The 26394-nt window shown below is 50.0% G+C and overlaps 1 protein-coding gene across 1 annotated transcript in view; it reads right to left on the bottom strand.

The window, feature by feature from the left end:
• IGF2R (insulin like growth factor 2 receptor) overlaps positions 1-26394 on the bottom strand; it is a 132785-nt gene that overhangs the window by 14299 nt on the left and 92092 nt on the right. Inside the window, exons 27-44 of the mRNA XM_021938044.2 lie at positions 25675-25890; positions 24786-24916; positions 24420-24517; positions 20960-21096; positions 18852-19042; positions 16542-16668; positions 15701-15820; positions 15115-15371; positions 14622-14840; positions 12598-12747; positions 10365-10526; positions 8947-9154; positions 8448-8594; positions 6936-7170; positions 6005-6141; positions 2970-3084; positions 1848-1994; positions 1018-1205 (exon numbers count right to left, since the gene is read on the bottom strand). Coding sequence (XP_021793736.1) covers positions 1018-1205; positions 1848-1994; positions 2970-3084; positions 6005-6141; positions 6936-7170; positions 8448-8594; positions 8947-9154; positions 10365-10526; positions 12598-12747; positions 14622-14840; positions 15115-15371; positions 15701-15820; positions 16542-16668; positions 18852-19042; positions 20960-21096; positions 24420-24517; positions 24786-24916; positions 25675-25890 — 2985 coding nt within the window. The remainder of the gene's footprint in view (positions 1-1017; positions 1206-1847; positions 1995-2969; positions 3085-6004; positions 6142-6935; positions 7171-8447; positions 8595-8946; positions 9155-10364; positions 10527-12597; positions 12748-14621; positions 14841-15114; positions 15372-15700; positions 15821-16541; positions 16669-18851; positions 19043-20959; positions 21097-24419; positions 24518-24785; positions 24917-25674; positions 25891-26394) is intronic.

The raw sequence follows: 26394 nt of genomic DNA, 5'->3' as shown, positions 1-26394 counted from the left end.
CTTCCCAGGGGACCCAATCGGCAGCTCTTTGACATCAGAGCGGGCTGGGGTTTTCTTTAAACACGCTTGATTTTTTTTTTAAGAGTTATTACATCCACACACAGTTCAAAAATCAAATTATGAGAGGTATATAGTTAAGACTATCTGTTCAAAACAAAAGCAGCCTTTCAGGATTATTTGAGGGAACGAAGGGCAACACCCTTATTAGTGCCAGTACAAAACCTTCCTTCACACCCTGGATTCTGCCCTCTGTGCGTCCTGGTTGATTTTAACCTACATCCTAACACTTAGGGCAGCTTCCTTTCATCCTTCTTACAAATATAAAATCTCTTACCTTCTCAAATATTATTTGGCATTCCAAAATAAGGAAGTGTCATGGCTAAAACCAAATCAAAGGTAATTCTGACTGTGCCCCGCTCAGCCTCCACCTGACCTCAGAACCACTGGATCAGACCAGGTTTTCGTTTTCCTTTTTTTTTTTTTTTTTTTTTTTGAGACGGAGTCTCGCGCTGTCGCCCAGGCTGGAGTGCAGTGGCCAGATCTGAGCTCACTGCAAGCTCCGCCTCCCGGGTTCACGCCATTCTCCGGCCTCAGCCTCCCGAGTAGCTGGGACTACAGGCGCCCGCCACCTCGCCCGGCTATTTTTTGTATTTCTTAGTAGAGACGGGGTTTCACCGGGTTAGCCAGGATGGTCTCGATCTCCTGACCTCGTGATCCGCCCATCTCGGCCTCCCAAAGTGCTGGGATTACAGGCTTGAGCCACCGCGCCCGGCCGGTTTTCGTTTTCTTGTACATTCATTTGTTAACTAAAACACAATTTACCTACAGTGAAATGCTCAGGTCTGACACGTGTCGTTCGATCCATTTTGACAAAATTCATAACAAAGCAAAGAATTAGACCATGGTTTTTGTTTTAAAAGTGGTCCGCGATTTCAACCGAACGGGGTTAGTTGAAAACGTTAATCCCCTTCCTCGGAGGAAGTTAACGTGGACGCTGTGTGGGAAGCCGCGGATTACCTTGCAGGTAGTACTTGGTCTTGTCAGAGGTGCCGACTTTCCGGCTGAAGTGCTGATCGTCGGGCTTCACCTGGCAGATGTTGGCTCCAGAGCACGCCGGGTTTCTGGAGCTCGTGATGGAGGAAAGCTGGATCTCATACAGGTAGTTGTCCCCATTGGTCCTCATGTCCCCAGAGGCTCTGAACAGCCTGAAGAGACAGAAAAGACCAGAGTGACGTGGAAGTCCTTTAAGAAGGCATTCATGGCATAAACCCTCAGTCCTCAGAATCGCTGCAGGACCCCACGATGCTTCCTTTCCTGTGCTAGGGCAGCAGGTCTGTGACCCCACAGAGATTCTGAGGACGCCAGTTTCCATCTCAAGAGGCTCTCCCCAGCCAGTTCTGCCCTCTGAGTGCTAATCCACCTTCCTCAGGTGCTGTGTCCAGCACCACATGGCCCTCACCCTGTCTGTGCACCTCGGCCACCGGCCCCCCAGAGCAGCCCCAGTACCACCGCTGAGAAACTTATTTTCCAAACACTGGTAAGCCCAGAAGATTCCTGCTTAAACATGTCAGAAGGCTTCAGCCTCAACCCCTGAGCTTATCATGAAGTGAGGGAGGAGGAGGGGGGATTTATTTTTACACTCACGAGAATTCACCATCTTTGGTGTTAAAACTTAATGGTTGAGTAATGCTTTTCCTCAGTTTAAGCAAAAGATGACGACGACTCCAGCAACAGTAACTAAAACACAGACCTATTTATCCTGCAGCGCTCCCCGATAGGGAAAGAGTTGCATTGCTGGTTTAATTTTGAACACATTTCATAGCTCAAAAGGAAAACGTTTTACTTACTTAAAATAAATATCTCCGAGGCTGAAGCTCTTGCCATTTATAGGGTTGGTGATGGTCCCATTCACCATCTGCACCTCCTGAGGCTTCACGGCGCAGGCAGCCCGGGAGTCCCAGCTGAAGTAGTAAGTGCAGCTGTCGATATCAAACCTAGGAGGAGGGAAGCACAGACTACAGTCACCTCCCCAGCCAGACACGAGGGAAGACTGCAAAACAGTGAACACCGCGCAGCCCCTGAAGCAGCTCACTGGCTTTCAGTCAAGGTGCTGCAAGACGTGGGCTGCGTCCCGAGGCCCCCACCCCCCGGGCTGCGCAGGTCTACGCAGAACTTCCTGACTCAACACTGACAGCAGCTCGGAGCAAGGATGGTTATTTCACTCACTTCTTTTCATCACCACAATGGATAGGGAAGATGACTGTGGTGCACACATCAGTAATGTGACAAAGCATGCAAGCATTCAATATAAATTCTTTAAAATTTGTAAACCATGCAACATTGAAAACCTGGAAAAATTTGCTCCTAGATTTTTAGATTTTTAGGCTTCTCGGACTTATACATTCCTAAATCCTTTGGCAATTTCTGAGTCTTCCCTTTTCCAAACTGAACGTCTGGAAGGACTCAGTTCTGTTCACACACAGCAGCTCACATGCACCCTCTGCTGGCCAAGCTCTCCCTGGCACCAGACGCAATGTGGCCTGGAAAACCTGAACATAATCCAAGCACATCCCAGGTCCAGACGCAGGTCCCAGCTGCTTGAGGGTACCAGCCAGGCTGCTTAAACACCTTGGGTGGGACAAATCAATGCTCCTTTGTTCCTACTATGATATTCAAAGGTGGAGGCCAGTTAAATACTGCTCAGCCAGTGCTAAACCTAGTTCAAGAGACAAGCTAGCCCAGAGAAGTTGCACTGGTCTTGCAACAGTGTCTCAGCACTGTATCCGGGGGTCTTCCCTGCCTGGAGCAGCCCTGCCCAATACAGCACAATCAATGGCTCTGGCCCTGACCTCCTAACACTCAGCCAAACCCAAAACCTGAGCCAAAACCTCAGCCCGTGAAAACCCCAAGGAGGAATTCCTCCAGTGTGCTCACTGCACAGTCCCGCGCTGAGCCCCCAGTCTCCTGACCTCTTGAATGCAGGTCTGCCCACCGTCTTTGTACAGGTCAATTCTATCACGGAGGATGCGGTCTTATTTCCACCACACGGATAACCTCTGGAGTACATGACAACCACCTTGTCACCTGAAACACACAAACGATTGAACTGACATTATTTCTAGCACATTATAAAAAGCCTCAAGCAGGCGCGGTGGCTCACACCTGTCAATTCCAACACTTTGGGAGGCCAAGGCGGGCAGATCACTTGAGGTCAGGCATTCAAGACCAGCCTGACCAACATGGTGAAACCCCATAAATACAAAAATTATTCAGGCACGATGGCAGGTGCCTGTAATCCCAGTTACTCGGGAGGCTGAGGCAGGAGAATCGCATGAACTCAGGAGGCAGAGGTTACAGTGAGCCAAGATCGAGATAGCGCCATTGCACTCCAGCCTGGGCAACAAGAGCAAAGCTCCATTTCAAAAACAAAAACAAAAAAAAACAAACAAATGAAGCTTCAAAGTTGGGAGTAAAAATCTGGTTTAAAGGCCAGGAAAAAATCAAGTTTTGGCTCCCTAAAGGTTTATCGACCTGTTCTTGCATTCTCATGCTCAGGGGTGGCCACCTGGCCTATCGCACAATTGCCACAGCCCAAGTCCTGGGGTCAAACCCAAACCCTCCTACTCCCACACTTTGTGGCCCTGGGTTGCTAAGCTTCTGAGCCTCGAGGGCCTTCCCTGCAGAACAGGACACTGTCCAAAGCGGGCAAGTCTCAGGCATGTATAGAAAGCGCCCAACAAACTCATGTGAACAGTGGGACCCTGGGTAATGGCAGCCTTCATTATTGCTCCAACTGTGTAAAATTTCTGTATCCTATTAGGTGCTTTCCTGACAGGTACCCTCATGTGAGCCTCCCAATAATAACACAGCAGGGAACAGAAAAAGTGAAAAGCCAGAAACAGAGACCAACTGTGGTTTTCTAGGGTCTTCTAGTTTTAAGTCAAGCACTGTCTTTTAAAAGTGACCCGTTAAAAGAAAAACCTGAACCCTCGAACCTGCAGGGTCTGAGAGAAAAGCGAGTATATGCTTTAAGCTGCAAGTATCACTGCGGCAGCGTGGCCGCCAGGTTCCAACTCTCAAGCCACAGCCAAGAGGCTGCTCGTGGCTGCCCAGGGGGCTGTTCTGGAAATGGTCCAGGCCCAGCCTGGCTGCATGGACCGACGATGTCTCCAGGGCATGGCGCGGGGTGTCCAGGGCAAGCATGTGCCTTCCACCCCGATCACACACACACAGATTCTTCCAGGCAGGGGCACGCGGTGGAGGTAACACGGGCACAGTGCCCACTTCCCAAGTGTTTTCCAGAGGACACAGGCTGAGGTGCTGGGGGCTGCCGGATGGTGAGGTAGGAGGTGGGACTCTAGGCTCTCAGCCCTGCCCCAAATTCAAAGCTGCTCCAGCTGAATTTGTTTTAAATACTGGGCTTCTGTGTAAAATTTTGGAAGAAAGAATTCCACTATTTTGCAGAAAATTTTTAAAACTTCTGGCATATGGGATCAAACAAGCAACGACTTCAGGAGTGTAAACAGCCCATACCGATTGGGCAGGAGGCTCAACCTCCCCGCCTCAGGGGCCCAGTGTGTGGAACGGATGATGACACTGCCCCATGGAGCACATGGGGTTTAAACATATATTAAGCGCAGCTGCTTGAGACATGCTGGTTCCGGAAACAAAAAGTCTACCTCCCACCCCCACAGGGTCCATTCCCTAAGTGGACAATGGGGGCACCATGGCTGTCCGCAGATGCTGCCTTGTTGGCGCCAAAGACTAAGAGCTCACTGGGTGCGTCAGACACCAGATTACTTCTCGTTCTAGTCAGCAGTGCTCAGGATGCCAAATGCCAGCCCCAGGAGAAAGCAAGAGCTCTTCCCGCCTGGCGAGGCCTGACTTGCAAAATGGTGCTCCCCAAATGGAGGTGGCCTGCAGGTCACCGCTGAGAAGTCAGACGATCTAGTTCCATGTCACTCCCTGTGTTCACTACTCTCTTTTGCTGCTTCTGCCTCAAGCTTTTAGTGAAGCCTTAAGTGTTTTAGTGATTGCAGTTGGCTGACATTGGGGAAAGACTAGTCGAATACCCGTATGTACTGCGACATGACAGGGGAGAGAGCCGCCCTCCACTACCTTCCCTCCTTCCCCCTCTGGGGCAGTGTGGGAGTGGCAGCGATCACTGACCTCCAAAGCGGTTAGGAGCCTCCCGGGGAGGGCAGGTCTCAGGCTGGCGGTCTGGGCGCCACTTCCTGTATATACGGCAGCTCTCCCTCCACTACCAACCTGCAGAGTCTGCATGTGACTTTTATCAAGGGTGACAGTAGTTTTCTTGGAATTCTCTTTCTCCATCTCAACATCTCAAGCTAATCTGAAGTAGTCCTGTAGTTGAATCAGGACAACTCAGGAAACCCTACTCCAGCGTTAAGAGGCAACGGTGAATATTTTCCTTTACTGGTCCCTCCAACAAATCCTAATTGCTCTTAAGCTAAGAAACCTCTATTTTCCGCCTTTAAATAATGAAAGAAAACATCTTTCACTCACCAACCAACTACAAGATCAATTTCCCATTAAAAAGCATCGTTATTATTTTCAAAATTGTTAAGACAGTTTACCAAGATGTAGCCCTGAACTACCTGCACCAAGTCCTCATGCAGTCGTCTGGCTTGCCTCAACAAACACGTGTGTCTATGTCAGTTTAGGCACTTGATCTACAGCTAGAACATAAACTTCAGAGGAACTCTGAACATTCTGAGACCTCCCCCTGGATAGACGCACTTTCCCGAGATAGCCAAACCCCTCTAAACACACAGACTGGGACCTGCAATCTCATATAATACAAAACGGCACTTATTTTAATGTTCCAGGAGAGCCAAAATGCCCGTGAGACAGTGACAGGCAATCACATCTGGAGGTTTCCACCAAAGCATATGCTCACTCTCGTTGCTATCCTGAGAACACCCTCACCTTCCCAGTTCAGATGCCGCTCCTTGAACCAAGGACCAGGACCCACAGGCCTTACCTATGACGTCCAGCTTCTGCGTGTGAACGAGTCCCAGGACCTGGACATCACCAGTTGTGCTCCTTCTGCAAATGCTGGCCCTTTCAGAGCAGCCCAGGGGTCCTTTATATATTCTCTGGCACAGATTTATATAGTACCTAGAAAACGACCAAAGGGGCAAGAAACAGGCAAGCAAGTGACATCTCTGCCCTTGACACAGGAGGGCTCTTCACTTTACTTTCAGAGAAAGGTTCTGTAACTAAGGGCTCCATTCCATCACTGAATGTAGCTTTTCCAATTAAAAAAATAGGACAAAAGGAAGTCATCACTGAAGAAGGGAGCTTACCAGTCAGGCACACCCGGAGTGGAATATCCACACCTGCGGTTACGCTGAACACAGCGTGGCGTGGCAGAAAGAAGGGCTCTGGGGCTGGGAGAGGCAGGGGCTGGGATCCTGGCAAGTTTCCCACTTTACTTAGAGGCACTTAAACCCTCCGAGTCCATGCCCCTGCTCCTTGGTGATGCCTTGCCAGGAGCATCTGGCAAGAGGGCGCTCTCCACACAGAGTGGTCAGGACCATGGGCTGACCCCAGCCAGCAAAGCCTAAGGAGCTCCTGCCAAAGACCCAAGAAAGCCGACACACCTCCTACAACCTGAGCTACACACAAACGCAAATTGAGCCCGGCCTAACTCAGTGAGTCCAGGTTCTTCCAGTTCCGGAGGCTCCGTTTCCGGTCACCAAAGCTCCCGCTCCCACTCTGACCTCAGAATCACCCTCTGTGCCAGGTCTGACACTGCGGGCTGCTTCCAGGAGCAGCCACAGCTCAACCGCCATCAGCCTCACATGGACGTGTATTCCCATCCTTAGAACCCCAAGAGCCAACCATCATCAAGCAGTCTGACATTCATCGGCTGAGGGTGTGGTGCTGCAGGCGGATGGGAAGGCACTCACGAGACTCCGTCGTGGACCAGGGACCAGGACCCGGTGAGAGAGGACAGCAGCCGCAGGTCGTAGGTTTTGTGTTTCTGGATGAATTTGCACTCCATCTTCTTTGGAGGGCAAACAACTTTTGTTTTCCATTCAAATGTCACATCACACCCACGCACTTCACTGAAGACTTGTGGCCTCCCAATGTCCTCGTCTTCATCACACTTAAATATGATGCTGGATGTCCGGTGGCTGTTTGCTGGGGAGCAGAGGTGGGAGAACGTCAGACCAAGGCCTGCACCAGGGCACGTTCCCGCACCTCTTCCCCACGCTGCCTCAGGAGCACCTGCAGACTCCATCCGCCATCTGGCAATGCCCCACGTGCTGCCCTGGCCACATCTCATGTTGATTCACTCATGTGTATCCTGACTCCAAACAGATCCAGCTCCTTGGCACAGCCTTTCATCATACTTCTTAACCCCACAGCCCTAGGTAATTCCTCAGATGGGTGTTCAATATTTGACTAGTCTACTAATCACCAAAAAAATTAAGACAGCTGGGCACAATGGCTCATGCCTGTAATCCCAGCACTCTGGGAGGCCGAGGTGGGTGGATCACGAGGTCAGCAGTTCGAGACCAGCCTGACCAACATGGTGAAATCCCATCTCTACCAAAAATACAAAAAAATTAGCTGGGCAAGGTGGCAGGCGCCTGTAATCCCAGCTACTTGGCAGGCTGAGGCAGGAGAATCACTTGACCTGGGCAACAAAAGCAAAACTCCATCTCAAAAAAAAAAAAAAAAAAAAATTAAGATAATAATACAATACCTACAAGTACTTGAAAACACAAGTGTGATTCAGAAAATAGGGAATAATGTTTTGTCAAAATAAGCCTCAAAATAAAGCTATAGTAATCCTTTGTAAATTTAACACCTTTGGTTCCTTAATACATCCCATTATGGTCCCTGGACATGTATGAAAATTAGTAATTTTTCATGCATTTCTTCCATCTCACAGTCCGTAGACACAAGTCACAGCAGTTGGCTCCTCTCATGAAACTTCCTGAGCACCACAGGGGCAAGGTGCTGAGTGTGGCTCACCAAGAAACCCCGCTCCACACGTGGGCTGCCACATGGCAGAAAGTCACTCAATGAGTCGCCTGGTTTACCGGAATTCTCACTAGCTTCAGAATCCTGAAGACCCACGGCAGACATTTATTTTGCTGAGGCATAATTTGAACCACCAGGGCTAAAACCTGGTATGCGGACACAAGGCCCTCTGGCTAGTGCGTGGGCCTAGCCAGCCACCCAGCACAGCATTTCAGGGCAGCTCTACTGCGGTCTGTAGATACGGTTACCCAGCAATCTCACAGAGCGATTCAAATGTTTCTCTGTGGGAAACGGCCCGAGTAAGAAAATATTTTATGCAAGAGAATTCCTGCCACTGACTGGCGCATCCACAAAGGTCTCAGTGTGAATCGAGCCTTGAGAGTATCAAGGCCCCAGGCCATGTGGGGATGCAGAGCCTTCCTACTCACAGTGTCTACAGAAGCCCCACTCATGATCTCTGTCGTAGTCCGCAGTTGTGCTACACCACAGCTTTGCCCTGCTCTCTATGACACACTCCTCGTAGCTCTTCCCGTTGAATGTGAAGGGGAAGACACAGGGGATGCCTTCATCAGTTTCTAGAAAGAAGAAGAACATCTGAATAATCCACATTACCAGTGTGGCAGCTGTGCCTCACCAGGCACAGTCACCTAAGGATGCAGCAGGAGTCCCTAAGGAAGCTGCCCATCGTAAAGCACCTATGTGACAACTGGCATTCACCCACCAAAACTCACCAGGCAACTGAGAGAACACAGTGTGATTCACGCACCAGGGTTCACACCGGGGGTGTACAGAGGAACAGCTCACATTCACGCCCAAGGTTACACCACTCACAGGACACTGGAGCTCCACTCCTCAGCTTCTTTCTGCTGCTATGTCTAATTTCTAGTTTACTGTGAGCTTGAAGTTTACCTCATTGCAAATATTTACCTGGAGGGCAACGATCACCATTCACATAACTTAAAACGACAGCTTCATCCTGGTGCCGGTAATCCAGTTTCATTGACTGCAGCCGTCCAAAGGATGCCCCCTTGGTGCCCGAGAGCAGACAGACTCCTCCATCCTTACAGCCTCCTTGTTCTGGCCCGGCCGCAGCGGTGCACACCCCAACGCTGTAGGTGCGTGAGTCTCGAGTCACCTGGACAAACACCACGCGTGGCCGTCAGCAAGGTGGCAGCACCCAGGTCTCAAGGTGAAGAGAGAACCATTACTGCAGCTGGTGCCGGAGGCAGGTTCATGCAGAAGAGCAGAGACTCCTCTGTGTGCATCAGAGCCACGCAATTGCCTTGGCCCTCGGTTTTCCCTGGGAGGCCTCCCCCAACCCCTAGGCCCAGCTTGCTTGCTCCTTCTGCTTCCTGCCGGGGACCTCAGCCACCCCCTCAGCCAGTCACTGCCCTGGCTGTTGTCTCGTCACAGCCCAGTGGGAAGGGACCCAGCGGGGAGCCTCAGGCTCACCCCACCTCCCTCACCTGTGTAATAAGGCGTTGTGCAGGCCAAGTGAGTGAATGAGCAGAGCCGACACTGCACGCGGAAGCGTGGACCTGACTCTCCTGGCCCACCCAGCGCCCAGAAGGCTCACACCTGCTGCAAACCTGTCGGGAGGACCTGTACCTAGGCAGAGGGCTCCATCACAGGAGCCAGGGTGTTGGCACCTGGGCCCAAAACTCCAAGTTCATCACTCACCAGCTGCTATGCCACAGCAGGTGCTGGGGTTCCATACCCCAGTCCAGGCACTGGCATGGTAACGCCTAGATATCGAGGCTTAGGGAGCTAGGGGCCCCCAGGCACCAGCGACTACGACACCACCTCAGTAAGACCAACAGCCCACAGACCTAGCATAGGCCGCTCTGGGATGGCATGGAGGCACATGCCCAAGTGCCTCTCAATTCCAAGGCACCTCCTACCTCCCTCCACCCACAGCTGCCACAATCAGCAAACAACTGCCTTGATCATCTTTAGCCAGGTTGGAAGAATTAAATCCCGTAGATTTCAGCCACCCGAGAGCTGGCCCTGCCCCCATGGATACCTTACATTCATGTCTCCAGGCTGCCCCACCTGCTCTCTGTCTGATACAAAGGGTCTCACTACCCACCTCATGAGGTTACCTGATCCTCAAAAAGCCTTAAGTGCAGAGTCATGAGGTACAACGCAAGTGTCAGCTGTGCTGAGTTGGCCACACAATCCAGGAACCTTCCTGAGACCTGGCATGCCCTACGAGAGCCCCCAGATGCTGCCCAGTGGCCACACACACCCTCTCAGCTCACAGCTACCACATTATCCAAAACACTCCGGGCAGCCTCACAGCAGCTGGTATACCTGCGCCAGCACGCCCAGGGTGAACACATTACCTTAAAGGTGCTCGTGGAGAGGCTGGACAAGTTGAAGCTGTAGAGGAGCTGCTCATCCGTCAGGGCACAGCCCTCCGTCCTCACTTCATCAGGACAGACGACCGGAGTCTCCCATTCGAACACAAAGTCGCACTCGCTGGTCCTTAACAGCTTAGGCGTTCCCTATCGCCAGGAAGAGCATGGGTCTTAAAAACCCCATGGCACAGGGATAGATAGCAGTGACACACCACGCCCCTACAGGGGCTGCGCGTAACCCATAGCGGCCTCTCAGAGAGAAGGGACGCTGGACAACAGCAGCTGAAAGACCCAATGCCATCTTCAAGGCACAGACATCACCTCGCCCCTGCCCCCCACATATCCCGGGAGCTCCCTGGCTGAATCCGGGTCTCATCTCCTACTTAAGAGAGAAAGCCTCAACGTTCTCTGCTACAGGTTCAAAGGAAGAAAGGGGGAGGACTTAAATGTCACGAGAGAGGTCTGTGAAACTGACACTCTGCCTCGCAAGTGCTCCAATCCACTGTCTCTACACACGGGAGACATTTATTCAAGGGGCAAGATGCCACGTGGCCAGATATTCCATAGGCCAAGTATTCTTGAATCACTTTATTTATTCCCTCCCTCATTCAACAGCAACAAAAAAAAGATGAGGCAGCTCTCAGGAATCCCGTTTGTAATTAATGTTAAGCATCTTTTTCCCTATGATTCAGTGGTAAAAGTACTTCCACTGAAAATGAAAACTGCTGGGGAGGAAAAATCTTCTAAAAATCTTTCTGGGACACCAGAAGACACATTCAGCATAAGATGCCTCATTTCTAAAATCAAGTAAACACTAATCACTCTCAATGTGCGGCTGCTGAGAATTAACTAAAATCACATTAGCTAATTTGATTTGTCAAGTTGGCAGCAGTGTCAAAGCAAGGCATAGTTTCACACTCTTTAGCTGGTGGTGTGAGATAACAGAGCATCACTCATGATGAGGTGGGTCTTAGAAGTGAAGACTGTCCTTTAAAGAATGAAGAACTTAAAGCCCCCCTCAAGGCAAAGTCCACGTTGCCCCATGCTGTGTGCATCTGCAGAGGCATACAGACACCCCTATATAAATATGCAGATACGCTTATAAACAGATGAAATGAGTGGGCTGAATACAGCTCTGCTTTTCCTTACTAACTAGGACTGTCATTACACTCTAAGATTCATGAACAGGGACACATCCAAGGGCTCTGAGGTGTTCTGAGCCCCTATGTAATAGACCTAAACACCAGGACTGTTTTCTTCTCCTTCTCAAATACTGTCTCTCCTACTGGCCAGACGGCTGCCAGGTCACTTTCTGTCACTGTCAGCACACCCATGTCTAACAGTCCCTTTACAAACCTGCTCCAGGCCCAAACATCATTAGGATATCTTTATCAGAATTACAAGACACCCAACAGATCCCAATCCATCAACTGAACTCCTAGGGGTCATATGAGCCTTGGAATCCATCATCTTTATTAGGATTTTAAGAGGCAATTCTCACACCCCCAGAGCCTGTGATCAAGCATATTAATACTTCTGTAGCTAGACGTATCAATATCCACATTAGGTGGGACAAACCCACACCACGAATAGCCTCAGTCCATTCATGTCAAAGGAGCCCCAAGTTTTCAGAGCTTCACAGATTTCAGAAGCGCAGATGAGAGGCTGCGGCGCTCTGTTCCTGGGGCAAAGAGCTGTTCCCCTGTGCAACTCATTATAATGGAAGCTGGTATTCTTTTTTTAATGCACATAAAATGGAAGTCAATACCTCCTTATAAGTAAAAGGTGCCACTTTGTTGCAGTTATTCTAATTCCAGGGGTCTTTTGTTACTTGTGAACTTCTGGGCTATGTCCTGAATGACTACAGCTGCCCAAATGTCTTTCTGACTTCCCAGTTAGAATAAAATCAGTAATTGTTAAAGTAAAAACAAAAGTTATGACACTTTTATGCATCAGCAGTCAAAGCTGAATGTCATTTCTATACTTGTGTTCTATGTTTTTAAATTACAGCAAGCTTCTGTATGCTATTAACTGCGGGGAGCTCACTCAGCCTTCAATTAGTGGTTTAAATTATTCAGACACACTACTAGCGTACCTTCTTATCCAAGGCAGTCATTTTGAATAAGAGTATCCTTGGACCTGATATGCACTTTCTGGTTGTCTAGCCTTGGCTCACTAATCCAGTTAAGCATCTAGATCATCACAGGCCCACACTTACCATGCTCACGCCTCTCTTACAGTGAAACGCGATGAGCGAGGTGTAGTTGAAATGCTTGTCCGCTAAGCAAGGAGTACTGCTTTCAAAATTCAAGTAAATCTCATTCGCTACCGGATTGAGTATTGGTGGTCCTGCGACCCGGCCGATATCCTAAACAAAGAGCAAGGGCAAAGAGTATTTTAGGAAATGAGCCGTTCCCTAGGAGAGTGGAATTAAGAACTGATACAGAATTGCAAAAACCAGGCCTCACAGGTTCTGAGAATGAGCAGCATCTAAAGAAGCTGGGTTTATACCAACTCCAGTTAGAAGGCTTGACAGATGCTACGTAACCTCCTTATGTCAGTGGCTATCGTTTTGATCCTAAGGTTAGTTCTAAGGTTGGTTCTATTGATAGGTATCTTCAATTTTCAAAGATCCTAAGCAATAGGAATCTCTCTCTCCAGTCACATCAAGGATACTACAGAGTCCTCCCATCACCTGCTGAGGGAAGGCTGGAACCTGAAAAACCTCCAAGGATGCTACACAGTCCTCCCACCGCCTGACAGGGGAAGGCCAGAACCTCCATGCTGACTTGCCACCCTCACTGCCCAGTGCTGCTCTGGGACTGCCCACAGACGTGGCCCAGCAGTACCCATTGGCTATGCCCTTGGGAGAGAGGACAGGTGGTGTTCACTGTTCATTTTCATTGCTTAGCACAGCACCTGGCAACACAGTGGCTGCCCAACAGATATTTTCGAGTGAATAAACAAATAAGCGAAAGACCAGTCTGAGTATTATGAGAAAAAAAACCTTTTTTTATTTTTAAAAAGTAAATAAAGGTGAATGTCCAGGAATGGTGATGTGATGAATGTGTGTATCCGTGGGCGTGTGCGCACGTGGGTGTGTGTGTAAGCAGCCTCCCCATGACTTTGTTCTCAGCTACAATGCTCTTCATTCACCACTGTGGGGCATGTTCAGACCACGTGGCACCACACCTTCTCCAGTCAAAGAACTTTCTACACCTTTTAACATTTGACAGCCAGTGGCCAGGCAGATCGGACCCCTGAGGAAATGATCCCCGATCGAGGATCCCCGGTCTGCGCTGTCAGAAAGGACGCTACCAAAGAGCTTCCTGGGGAGACTCAGCTTGTCCAGGCCTCTGTCTCACACAGAGCTGGAGCTGTGCTAATTCACACTGTGGCCGATCTCCTTACTCACTCCTGACAACTCCCCGTATCACTGCCACATATAATGTCCATCTTTTAAAGGGCATCCAGATATTTTACAATATATTTTACATCTTTAAAGCATAATAGATGATACAGATAGAAATACAGATGACTTGTGAGACACATTCAAGTATTAAAACATACCAAGGATTTGACAAAATATGAATATAACTCACGGAGACAATTTTTAAAGATCCAAATTTCCATTAAAACATGCTAGCAAGCCGGGCACTGTGGCTCACGCCTGTAATCCCAGCACTTTAGGAGGATCACTTAAGGCCAGGAGCCTGAGGCCAGCCTCGCTAGGCGACATAGCAATACTCCCATCTCTACAAAATAATTTTTTAATGCATAAAACCAAAGCTTTCAAGGCAAAATATTTAGCTATTAGCAAACGTACTCTTGCCCTTAATTATTAACTCCTCGCCAAAGAAACTGTTCGCATTTCACACGCGTTTTAACTGCAGAAGACAAGGCATTTCATACAAAGAAACCAGGCTAGGCCAATGTGCTTTCCTGTCACTTTACCTAAAAACTTCTTGATTTGGGTCAACCCTGAGGCTCATGACAGGCAGAGTCCCTACACACATATTCATGTTATCTCCCATGCTCAACGACTGGCTACCATCGTCAGCTGATAGTTCAACGTGCAAACGTTTAATCGTCCTGTAGTGGACCCAGAACACACATAGTTCCACTTACTTTCTCCATTTTTTTATGCTTGAGCAACTCTCCACTTAAGGCAAGAAACAATGCAAAGGTTATCACTAAAACTCTTGCAAAAATTATCTCCACCCTTGGATTTGTCGTACTTACTATGGGGGGACCATCAATAGGAACTTTGCACACAGCGGCTCCAGCAGGACAAGGCACTCCGTGCATAGGATTTAGTGGCTGACAAATATTGATGTAGAAATCAGGGTTGGTATCGGAGCCATCATCCTCACTCTCATCATAAGCCTCGTAACCACCCGTGCGATGAATGAGAGGAGACAAGTCAACAATAGAGCTTCCATTCCTCACGGAACATTCCGTCTGTTAAGTAGGAAAGACTGCTTTGAGTCTACAAAAAAATTTTCCTAATCACCACTAGGTCATCCATACGAATTTAAAAGCTGAATAACAACGACAAAAAAAGAAAGGTGTCAAAACGCTTCATTACATAGCACTGGGCACTTCCAGTCAACTCTATTACTGGGGCAATCAGGAGTGCTGGGCATCTACTAGTGGGCAAGTGAAGCTCATGAAGGGGCCTGGGTACAGCCGGGCACTGGACATGCACTTCTCCCATGCCCATCTGAAAACTCACCGCTTGCTCGCAGGCCAGTGGCGTGTGCCAGGAGAAGAAGAGAGTGCACGTCTGCTTGTCCAGGGAGATAAGCATGGGCCTATTGGTTGGCCCGGCCTCAGGCCTGCACACGAAACTGATCACGCTCTTATAGGTCAGGCCGGATTTGGAGGGACAAGGGGACCCGTCCTTGTACACCAGCTGCAGGACCTGGTCCACGTATCTCAGCCTCTTGCTGGCCTTGCCCACGCTGATCCTGGTCTGTCCAAAGCAGGCCCCTGCACCACAAAGGAAAGGCAGAGAAAACACAATCACAGACTCAATGACCAATTTTCTGATGAGAACTTTCTGCAAATCAGGACCATCAATTTCATAGCCAGCACTTGTAACTTCAAGTGTCCGATCTGGCTTTAACCATTGTTTTACATTGAATGTTCATTCCGTCACACGGCCACGTGTCCCCCACATGGGCTGACTGCTGCAGGAGATGGAAGCGTCTCAGCTTCCTGGCTCTGCTCATCCTTTTTGCCGTCGGCATGCAAAGAGGCCGAGGACAACCCCGGAGAACAGGAGAGTCAGACAGCACACGAGAGAACACAGCACTCACCCACGCCAGGAGGGCAGTTTTCATTCTCCCCACAGATGCTCATGTAGACCAGCCCCTTCTCGCTGTAAGCAGCTGTGAATCCCGCCCTTCCACTTAAGGAGGTCAGATCAAACAGGTGTCCTGAAGGGTGGAAGAAGATGGGGACACAGTGACTTCAGGGAACTTAGATTTGGGAGGCTCATCATCGGCGAGCTCATGTGCAGATTATGCCAGCATTGGGACTTCTGACTTCTCACCACGATCCCTGTCCTAAATCCTCCAACAGCCAGGCTGTATCATGAGACTGTCAGTCCCGTGATCCATGAGATGTCCCATCTTTAGCTGAAAAGATCGTGGCTCACAGCACCCTCTGCTGGGCCATACCACAGCAGCCACTAAGATTCCCGTGGGCATGGGGAGAGGCTGCCAGCACACCTCTTGCTGCCAATGGACTGTGCCTGTGCCTTTCTGGATGCCCAGCACAAGGGCAGGTGGGAGACTCCCGGCAATCCACTATGCTGACACTGAAAGGCAGCCAGGGGCCAGCTCTAGCCTGCCCTGGTGAGCCTAGAGCTGCTGGGCTGACACAGTCGGTAACCCCAGCCAGGAGCACCTCTCACACCAGGAGAGTGACAGGGGAGATGGATTCTCTGAGGGAACATTCTCTCCTCCACTGAAGGAGAGCCAGGAGAACACACAGCGGCCCATCCGGAGAAAGGCCAAACACACCTACACACCACGACACCTCTGCCCAGGGCGCCTGCTGCCCACAGCTTCTCCTTAGGTCTCTCCCCTGATGAGCTGGGTTTGGTGAGGGCACTGTCTCTCACCTGCGCTGGGGTTAGCGACTGGCACCTCTCACCTGTGCTTGGGTTGGTGACCTGGCAGTCGTCATGCTCGTTGTTCTGCACAGGACAGGCTGTGGCCGTGGGCCAGGCGAAGGTGTACTCACAGTCCTCCACGGCGCTGATGAACATGGGCCTGGAGTTCTACAACAAAGCACAGACAGGTCCTGAAGGGATCACGCAAAAATCCCACGTCTATCATGATTTCAACCTACAAGTGGAAGTTTCTCTGAAAAACTCCACAGCATGTGACATTTCTGTCTCCATGTGCCTGTGGGATGAGGCGCAGACTGGGAAAAGCAAAGGGTCAGAATGTGTCCTGAGCTGCCATCATGGGCTTCCCCTGCAGGTAAGTGACACACCCATAGGCAACAACCCACTTAGGGGACCAGGAAAGTCCCTCAGGCTGAGGAACAGGACAGGGGCTGGGGACAGGCGTGCAAAGAATGCTGGAAGGGCTACCGGGAGACACAAATGTGGCAATCACTGATAAAATTCTAAAAACCAAATCAGGTAAAATCCATTATCACAGTCAAAACAAAAAGATCCACCAAGAGAACTAGCCGATTCTACGCATCCTCCCACTGGCCCCAGCCAAGGCTTACGCTGCTCATCCCAAAACACTTCATGTCCACTGCAGAGCTGGCCTGATGAGTTCAGCAGCACCTTCCTTCCCAGGTAAACCCCATGATTCCTGCTAGGCACCCTGATAAGCCACACTGCAGTCCAGCCTCCCAGGCCCTGGCACAGGGGCCTCCACATACCCTTCACCCTTCCCTCCCAGCCACCTGGATCCTGGGCACAGGGGCCCCCACATACCACCCTCATCCTTCCCTCCAAGCCTCCTGGATCCTGGGCACGGGGGGGGGCCCACACACCCCTAACCCTTCCCTCCCAGCCTCCTGGATCCTGGACACAGGGACCCCCACCCCCCTACCCTACCCTCCCAGCCTCCTGGGCCCTGGGCACAGGGCCCCCACACACCCCCCACCCTACCCTCCCAGCCTCCTGGGTTCTGGGCACAGGGGCCCCCACATACCACCCTCATCCTTCCCTCCCAGCCTCCTGGATCCTAGGCACAGGGGACACGACACACCACCCTCATCCTTCCCTCCCAGCCTCCTGGGTCCTGGGCACAGGGCCCCCACACACCCCTTACTCTTCCCCCTAAGCCTCCTGGGTCCTGGGCGCAGAGATCCCACATGGCCCTCAACTTTCCCTCCTAGCCTCCCGGGTCCTAGGCACAGGGGCCCCCACACAGCCCTCACCCTTCCCTCCCAGCCTCCTGGGATCCTGGGCACATGGGGACCCCCACACAGCATCCTCACCCTTCCCTCCCAGCCTCCTGGGCCCTGGGCACAGGGGCCCCATACAACCTCTCACCTTTGTCCCCTACACGTGGGGCAGCCCTTTTGTCCTCTGCTTTGAGCCTCTCAGATCAGAGAGGAGAATGCTCAGGGGCCCCAGCAGCTCATGAGTCTGGGCTAAGCCTCTGCACAATCTTTCCAGGAGGAAACTTCCCTGCCGCTCCAGGCAAGAGGGCAGGCCTGAAGCTCCTGGAGCGCTCCCATCCCAAGCTCTTCTACTACTGCTGCCCACCCTGGAGAGCATGGGGCGAGCCACCCCGACACCCAGCGGGCTGGTCCTGCCCAAGTTAATGCCCAACTCGGCCACCAAGCTCGTCGTGCACGCTAGCACTGGGGCTCACCACAATCACACACACAGAGAAACCAGCGTGCCGTGGACACCTGCTGACGTGCATGCCAAACAAGGGAAGAACTGATCACAGGCACTCATGCTCACTGACTGTGCACCTCCTGTGTGTCAGAAATGACACCTGGCACTTCCTACCTCTTCTTTTGAAACCCCGCAACGGGCAAGACAAGTATACCTCATGTTATGAATGAGGGAGCAGTGCACACTACCTGAGTAATCAACCAAGTTACGCGGCTGGGAAGTGGCAGCGCTACCTGTGACCTGGGCCCAACCAACCTTCTCGCGCTTCCTAACCTGCCGCCGTGAAGACAAAGGGCATGTAGTCAAACAACAGTCTCCCCCACAGCCTTCGCGGGGTCTGAGTCCAACTCTGAAGAGAACCAATTCTGAGTCAGGAACTGCCAGGCAAGCTTCTAAGGAGCCAGACAGCATGAGGGTTCCCCAGACTGCAGGCCACAGCCACGCTGTTTCCCCAGCCTCTGGTAAGGGTGCATCATCCCAGGCTCTAGAACTCACGTCCCAAGGCAGATGAGGACGTGGGGCTCACCGCCCTGCACAGGGGCCCAAATCCCAAAGCTGCAACAGCAGAAGGCGCAGGAACAGTCCCTTACCACCTGGTTCTCGTTGCAGGTGAATCGGATGGTGGTTGACTTTTTCCGAATCCCGTCTGGACATAAGTCGCCATCGACGTATTTCAGGACAATTACGCCATCTCTCCACTGAGGTCCGTCCCTTACCCTGCCGAGGTTCACGGGCTTGGAGCTACCCAGCAGACACGCGGCTGCTTCTGGAGGGCATGGCTCTGCAACACCAGACACAAGAAAGGGTTGCCTTTCGTGACTCCCCAGGCTAGAACAGAACTTCATCAGGCAAGAAATGTCACACATGCTGCAGAACTTCATACACTTTCTAAGAGTCACTCCAAAATACCTGCTATTTCTTTCACATAAGTCAGATGACAATGACATCACGTTACTTCTCACTCACTTACATGCTGTTCTGTCACAGATGGACTAGGGCAGGTGGGCGTGAGGTGTAGAGGGATAGCTAGGCTGTAGCAGCCGAAATTCTTTCTGAACCCCATACAGGATGAAGCTCAAATTCCCAAATTAAGCCAGAGGAACATTTTAAATGGCCTACATCCACGCACCTTCTTTATTCAAGAAGAGACCAAGAATTCTGCCTGTTTCCCAGTCCCTAAAATGCCTGTGCCATGTGCCCTGGGTGAAGAACTAGTCCCACGCCACAGGGGTAGAGCCGCTGTGTCGAAGTCTGCACGGCACAACACAGCAAGGGGAAGCGGAACCACAGCCTCAAACCACGCAGAGGATGGAACCACCTGCTGCAGCTAAAAATAGCCACACCCGGCCGGGCGCGGTGGCTCACGTCTGTAACCCCAGCACTTTGGGAGGCCAAGGCGGGCGGATCACAAGGTCAGGAGATCGAGACCATCCTGGCTAACACGGTGAAACCCCGTCTCTACTAAAAATACAAAAAATTAGCCGGGCGCAGTGGCGGGCGCCTGTAGTTCCAGCCACTCAGGAGGCTGACGCAGGAGAATGGCGTGAACCTGGGAGGCGGAGCTTTCAGTGAGCCGAGACTGCGCCACTGCACTCCAGCCTGGGCGACAGAGCGAGACTCTGTCTCCAAAAAAACCCAAAAAAATAGCCACACCCCCTTTGAGGTGAACCACCCAAGATGCAGGCAGGGCTGTATGAAATGCCACGAACATGGGATGACTTTCATCTTCAGGATTCCAAGGGGCCATGATTGGTACCAAGATCCCTGGAGGTGCCCTTGGTTTCCCATGTACAGCTGACATCCAGTCTCAGCCAAGCACTGCAGGTTTGGGTGAGCTGTCCCTGCATCACAAAAGGACTGACTATACAACTCTCAGCGTAACACAGGCATACACCAGGACCTCCACATCACACCCCCCATCTCCTACCTGCTAAGAAGGATTCCTCACCATGGTTATTACTTCTATCTATTATACCTCCGTCTCCTCATGTTCAGAAAGGGTTATCATGTTCCCAGCAGTCCTCAGCACTGATTTATCCTGGGCCATACTAGGGATCAATTGTTAAGACCCTTAAATCATTCTTCTTCGTCCTGCTGCTTCTTGGCCAAACCACGTCCATGCTGCAGAGAGTAAAGTGCCTCCAAAGAATCCCCATCCTACTTGATTTTCCCCGATAAACTCATGACAAGCCACCACCCCATGAAGAGGCTCTCTCTCGCCAGTGACAGCCTTCGATACACTCACTACAACCACCACCCCACGAGGAAGCCCTCTCTCACCAGTGCCGGCGTTCGATACACTCACTACAACCCAACCACCACCCACGAGGAGGCCCTCTCTCACCAGTGCCGGCCTTCGATACACTCACTACAACCACCACCCACGAGGAGGCCCTCTCTCACCAGTGCCAGCCTTCGATACACTCACTACAACCACCATCCACGAGGAGGCCCTCTCTCACCAGTGCCAGCCTGTGATACACTCACTACAACCACCACCCACGAGGAGGCCCCCTCTCACCAGTGCCAGCCTGTGATATACTCACTACAACCACTACCCACGAGGAGGCCCTCTCTCACCAGTGCCGGCCTTCGATACACTCACTACAACCACCATCCACGAGGAGGCCCTCTCTCACCAGTGCCGGCCTTCAATATACTCACTACAACCACCACCCACGAGGAGGCCCTCTCTCACCAGTGCCGCCATGCGGGGCCAGAGACTTGCAGACATTGATGAGGTAGTGCTCCGGGTCTCCCGTCGCAGTGATGGCTTCCCAGTTCTCACTGTACCTTGACAGGGACGAGAGGTCGAAGGAGTTGCCAGTTCCATCTCTGAAAAGAAGACAACCCTGCAGTTAGTGAGGCTTGGTCATATTCTAGTTAAACACCGGGCACTCTGTCTAGAAAGGTTCAAGTATTCAGGCATAGTCTAAGCCTGACAGAACTTTAGACCCGACTTCTCTCTCTCTCTCTCTCTCTCTCACACACACACACACACACCCCCCATCAGAATCAGCAACAACATAACTTTCCTGAACATAATAGTTCAGGAAACTATTAGGCTCACTTAAAAAAAAATTTTTAATTTTAACAGAAAAACCCAAGTCTGCAAAGTGCGTGTCGTCTGTGCTCAGGCCACTGAGAAGTGGAACTGGCTGGTGACAAAGGCGAGCAGCCAAGATGCTCGGAGCACACATAGCGGGGGTCATGCCCGGGGCGGCCGCAGGCCACTTGTTGTTTAAAACCAAGGCCGCTGGCAGTTCCTAAAATTAAAATGGGCTTGCTGACCTGTCTGCACAGGCTAAAGGTTCACCAACTACACAAATCCCACATACAGACATTAACTGGGAACCAAGCCCATGCCAGGCGCAGTACTGACAGTGAACGAGACACACACTCTGCCAACACGGAGCAGGGACGGGGGCAGCTACAGGTGCCACCTCAGCGGCAGCTCTCAGTGCTTCAGACGGGAATGAAAACTGGCCATTCATTCAAAAGCTGTGCGCTAAACTGGGGGTACTGTGTTGAATAAAACAGATAAACATCATCAATCTTACAAAATTTACAAAAATTATCTGTGGAAGAAAATGACCGTGAACAAGGTAGACTTTTAAAAATACATAGTGTATTTGATGGAATTAGGACCCGAAGAAAAAAAGGCAGAGGAGGGGGATATGAAGTTTGTGGGGCAGAGGAAAGCAGCTGTTGAAATTTTAGAGAAGGCGTGACCGAGCAGAGGACCTGTGAATAGACTCCGAGAGAAATGGAATCACTGACCATCCCGGCACCCAGTAAAGAGCATCCCGGGCAGACAGCAGCACGAGCAAAGGGCCCGAGGCACATAAGCCTGGCGCGACCTGAGAAAGGCAGAAGCCCCGAGTGGCTGGACCAGAGGGAAAGCGAGGTTAGAGGTAACACGGAGGTCATGTCCGTCAGAGGAAGAACTTCAGCCTGTGGGTCCCAGTGAGATAGGCGCTCACTGCGTTGAAGGTTCCAGGAAGAGCGATATGGTGGGACTTCTATCTCAAGAGGATCACTCTGATTACTGTGTGGGACTAACCAAACGTGTGACAAGGCACGTGGCAGGGAGACCTCGGAGTGGCAGCTGCAGTACTGCGGGCACAAGAGAAGGAGAGCCCATACCAGGGGCAGGTGGCAGGAAGGGAAAGCTGTCTGAAGGTGATGGGGCAAGAACAGAGCTTAGTGAATATCACCAAATGCTCTAAAAGTAGTCAGTAGAAGAAATAAAAATAGAACTAACAAAGTCAAGGCAGAGGAAAGAGAAGAGGAGAACAGTACAGGTGAGGACAGCTTTCACCTTTTAAAAGAGAGTCAGCAGACACCATTAGAAGCTGACAAACAGAGGTTTAGAGCTATAGAAGGTTTCAAAAAGAACCACAAGAAGAAATGGTAAAAAGTGTAGTGAAGCTAGGGGTAGGGGAGGGAGAGGTGGGGGAGAGTAATTTAATCTATTAATATTTTTGGACTCTCAATTACAACAGACATGTATTATTTTTTAGTATAAGAGACTATAAAATTCTCCTCTGACTTAATTCTACTTTTAAAAACTTAGCATAAAAATATCTTTAGGAAGTCTGGGCGTAGTGGCTCACACCTATAATCCCAGCACTTTGGGAGGCCAAGGCAAGCAGAGGATCACCTGAGGTCAGAAGTTCAAGACCGGCCTGGCCAACATGGTGAAACCCCGTCTCTACTAAAAATACAAAAAATAGGCCGGCGCAGTGGCTCACACGTATAATCCCAGCACTTTGGGAGGCCAAGGCAGGCAGAGGATCACCTGAGGTCAGAAGTTCAAGACCAGCCTGGCCAACATGGTGAAACCCCATCTCTACTAAAAATACAAAAAAATTAGCCGGGTGTGGTGGCGGGCACCTGTAATCCCAGCTACTTTGGAGGTTGAGGCAGGAGAATCATTTGAACCTGGGAGGTAGAGATTGCAGTGAGCCAAGATCGCGCCACTGCACTCCAGCCTGGGCAACAGTGTGAGACTCCGTCTCAAAAAAAAAAAAAAAAAAAAAAAAAACAAACATAAAAATTAGCCAGGCATGGTGGTGTCCGTAATCCCAGCTACCAGGGATGCTAAAACAGGAGAACTGCTTGAACCAGGTAGGTGGAGGGTGCAGTGAGCCAAGATCACGCCACTGCACTCCAGCCTGGGTGGCAGAGCAAGACTCCATCTCAAAAAAAACACATACATATATACATACACACACACAAATATATATACACACACACATATCTTTAGGAAAGATATATATGTATCTTTAGGAAAAAAGCTTTATGTGCAAAGAAAATCAAAGTTTTATTCCTTGAATATAAATACCAGAAAACTGAAGGCAGCCTCAAACGGCAGAAAGAGAACTGCTAAGTGAACCGGGGATATCTACTGAGAACATACCCCATCCAGTAGAAATGAGAAACAAATTAGTTTCACACGAAAATATTTACAAAATGTTAACTGGAAAAGGTAAGGTTACTAAAATTATGATTTAAAGTCATTGAACATAAATTACTAAATGCCTGCATTTACATACATTCCTAAAACCTAAATGATTATTTCACCTACATAAATAACAGATGACACAACAGGACAAAGGCTGGAAGGAAACAGAATTGCCTGCACTTTCCCCCAGGAAAGTCAACTGTGACCAAGGGGCTCGTACTGGGTGTTTCACAGAAAAGAACTGCCAGGGCGTGCCTCCAAAAAACAGAACCGGAGACCCACAGAACCAAAATCTCTAAGGATGGGACCCCAGGTGTCCAGAGGGCGATCTGGCAAAGCTGTGAGAGCAGCTCTGTGGACGATCACATGCAACGAAAACCTCCCTTCATCGCAGGGGTCACCACACCACTCCTGGCCCACTTTGCTCACTGACACGCGGATCACACAAGAGTGCCGGTATCCACTCTTTGCTTTGGCTCCAATCCCTTCCCCATGCAGTCACCACAGCAGCTCAAGGTGGTGACGGAGCTGAGAGTTAACCTAGCCCGACTCCTCGTTTTAATATGAGCAAACCGAGTCCTAGGTAAATCAACTGACTAATCTAATCCCCTGTACCCAAGATCACTAATTATTAAAGCAAAATCATACCAAGTTAGTCTGTCCAAAAGAGACAACGTATCCATCGACTTACTTGAATGAACATTCAGTCACATCGAAAGGTGGGCAGGCATACTGCGTTCGCCACTCAAACAAGTAGGAACAATCTGAAGTCTCCTTTAGAAACACTGGCTAAAAAAGTTAAGAGGCACATATATAAAAGAATGCAAAACTTTAGTTTATGCTTTGAGTTTTAAGAATGAAAATAGTAAAGAATGGTTATGTTCATGAAAATACTACACTAACTGATGAAAGTTTCAACATATTTTCTGTAAATGGTATTTTAAACTCAGCTAACCAGAAGACGTGATTAGATCTGAGGACAGATTCTTTCTAATATGATCCCAGCAGCCTGAGGGTGGGGAGAAGACCCCGCTGAGGGCTGTCGGTACATGCTCACCTGCTGGGTGCTGCGGTCACAGTAGAAGAAGATGGCTGTGGAGCGCTGATAAACCTTATGGCAAGTGTCCCCCCCAGTGAAGTTCATTTTTAACAAGCCATTTTCATAAGTTAGCTTCTGAGTCAGGAGACCTGTAAAGAAGGAGGACGTTAAACAAGGTTTGGTTCAGGTCCCTAGGCTGTCAAACTTAGCCTAAGACATGTGACACCACACTCTGAAGAGTGTGGGACAAAGTATCCCTGGCCTCCCAGCACCGTACCGTGCACTCCTGTCACATTACACTTTGGGAACAAAATCAGGCTTCCCCTTGTCCAAGGCTGCTGCAACATCACAGACTGAACCGTGTATGATGACATGGGGCATTCCTTAGCCTCACCAACTAAGGAAATGCCACTTTCTCCACTGTGCCTGAGGGCTGTCCACGTACTCACCACCAGCTACTTTGACTTCATTTTTACAATTTCCTAAATGTATTTAAATCTTGCCCAACTGCTGAAACAGCATGAAGGACCAACAGCCTGCCCTGTAATTTTTACAGCCAAACCTCGTACTCAATGCATTCCCTCTGACGCAATGCTATCAAGTACTACCTCAGAACATCCATCACTGGCTAGCTCACTGTGTCCCGATGTTGTCAGAAAGAAGAGAAATATGACCTTAGAATCAGTAACTGGCATGGCTAAGAATAAAGCAGACATATTCTACCAACATCCTTCAGTATGCACTCTGATTAAGAAAATCAAGCAAAATCTGAAATATGATTAATATGCTTTTTTTTTTTTTTTTACAGTAGAACACTCATGTTTCTGACTCAAGGGAAAATTCATCTTTAGCAAAATACTTTAATTACATTCCTTTGCAACAAAAGGAAAAGGACAAACAATGGTACCTGCCACTTTGTGAAATCCCTGTGGTTCCCGCTTTTCCTGACACGAGGAGACCACCCTGGACTTGTCACTTGTGGGGCAGACGTCTGAGGAAAGCTTCCCACAGACCCGGAAGTAATAGGTGTATTCGCCGGCACTCACGATGGTGTCGTTGAGGCCCAGGGGCTTCAGGTCATACAAGTTGCCATGCCTTGGGTCTTTCACCTCACAGTTGTCTCCTTCAAGAACATGGAAGAAGTGAAGGGCCACTGCAACCACACACGCATTCATATTTTCAAGCAAAAAGCTTTACAAACCACCAGGCGCACTGGCTCACGCCTGTAATCCCAGCACTTTGGGAGGCTGAGACGGGCGGATCACAAGGTCAAGAGATCTAGACCATCCTGGCCAACAGGGTGAAACCCCGTCTCTACTAAAAATATAAAAATTAGCTGGGCACGGTGGTGGGTGCCCTGTAGTCCCAGCTACTCAGGAGGCTGAGGCAGGAGAATAGCTTGAACCCAAGAGACAGAGGTTGCAGTGAGCCAAGATGGCGCCACTACACTCCAGCCTGGCAACAGAGCAAAACTCCGTCTCAAAAAAAAAAAAAAAAAAGTTTTACAATTTTGGTTAGGTAAATTCTAGCTACAAATGGGCATTAAAAGCCATTTTCACATGATTTTGTTAATATATAATACAACTCGCCAGGCAAACAGCTTTCTAGGAAAGTCTAGGTCCCTGAA

This window comes from Papio anubis, chromosome 6, assembly GCF_008728515.1.
Source record: "Papio anubis isolate 15944 chromosome 6, Panubis1.0, whole genome shotgun sequence".
In the NCBI taxonomy this organism is placed as follows: Eukaryota; Metazoa; Chordata; class Mammalia; order Primates; family Cercopithecidae; genus Papio; species Papio anubis.
This window is presented reverse-complemented; position numbering and strand designations above follow the sequence as displayed.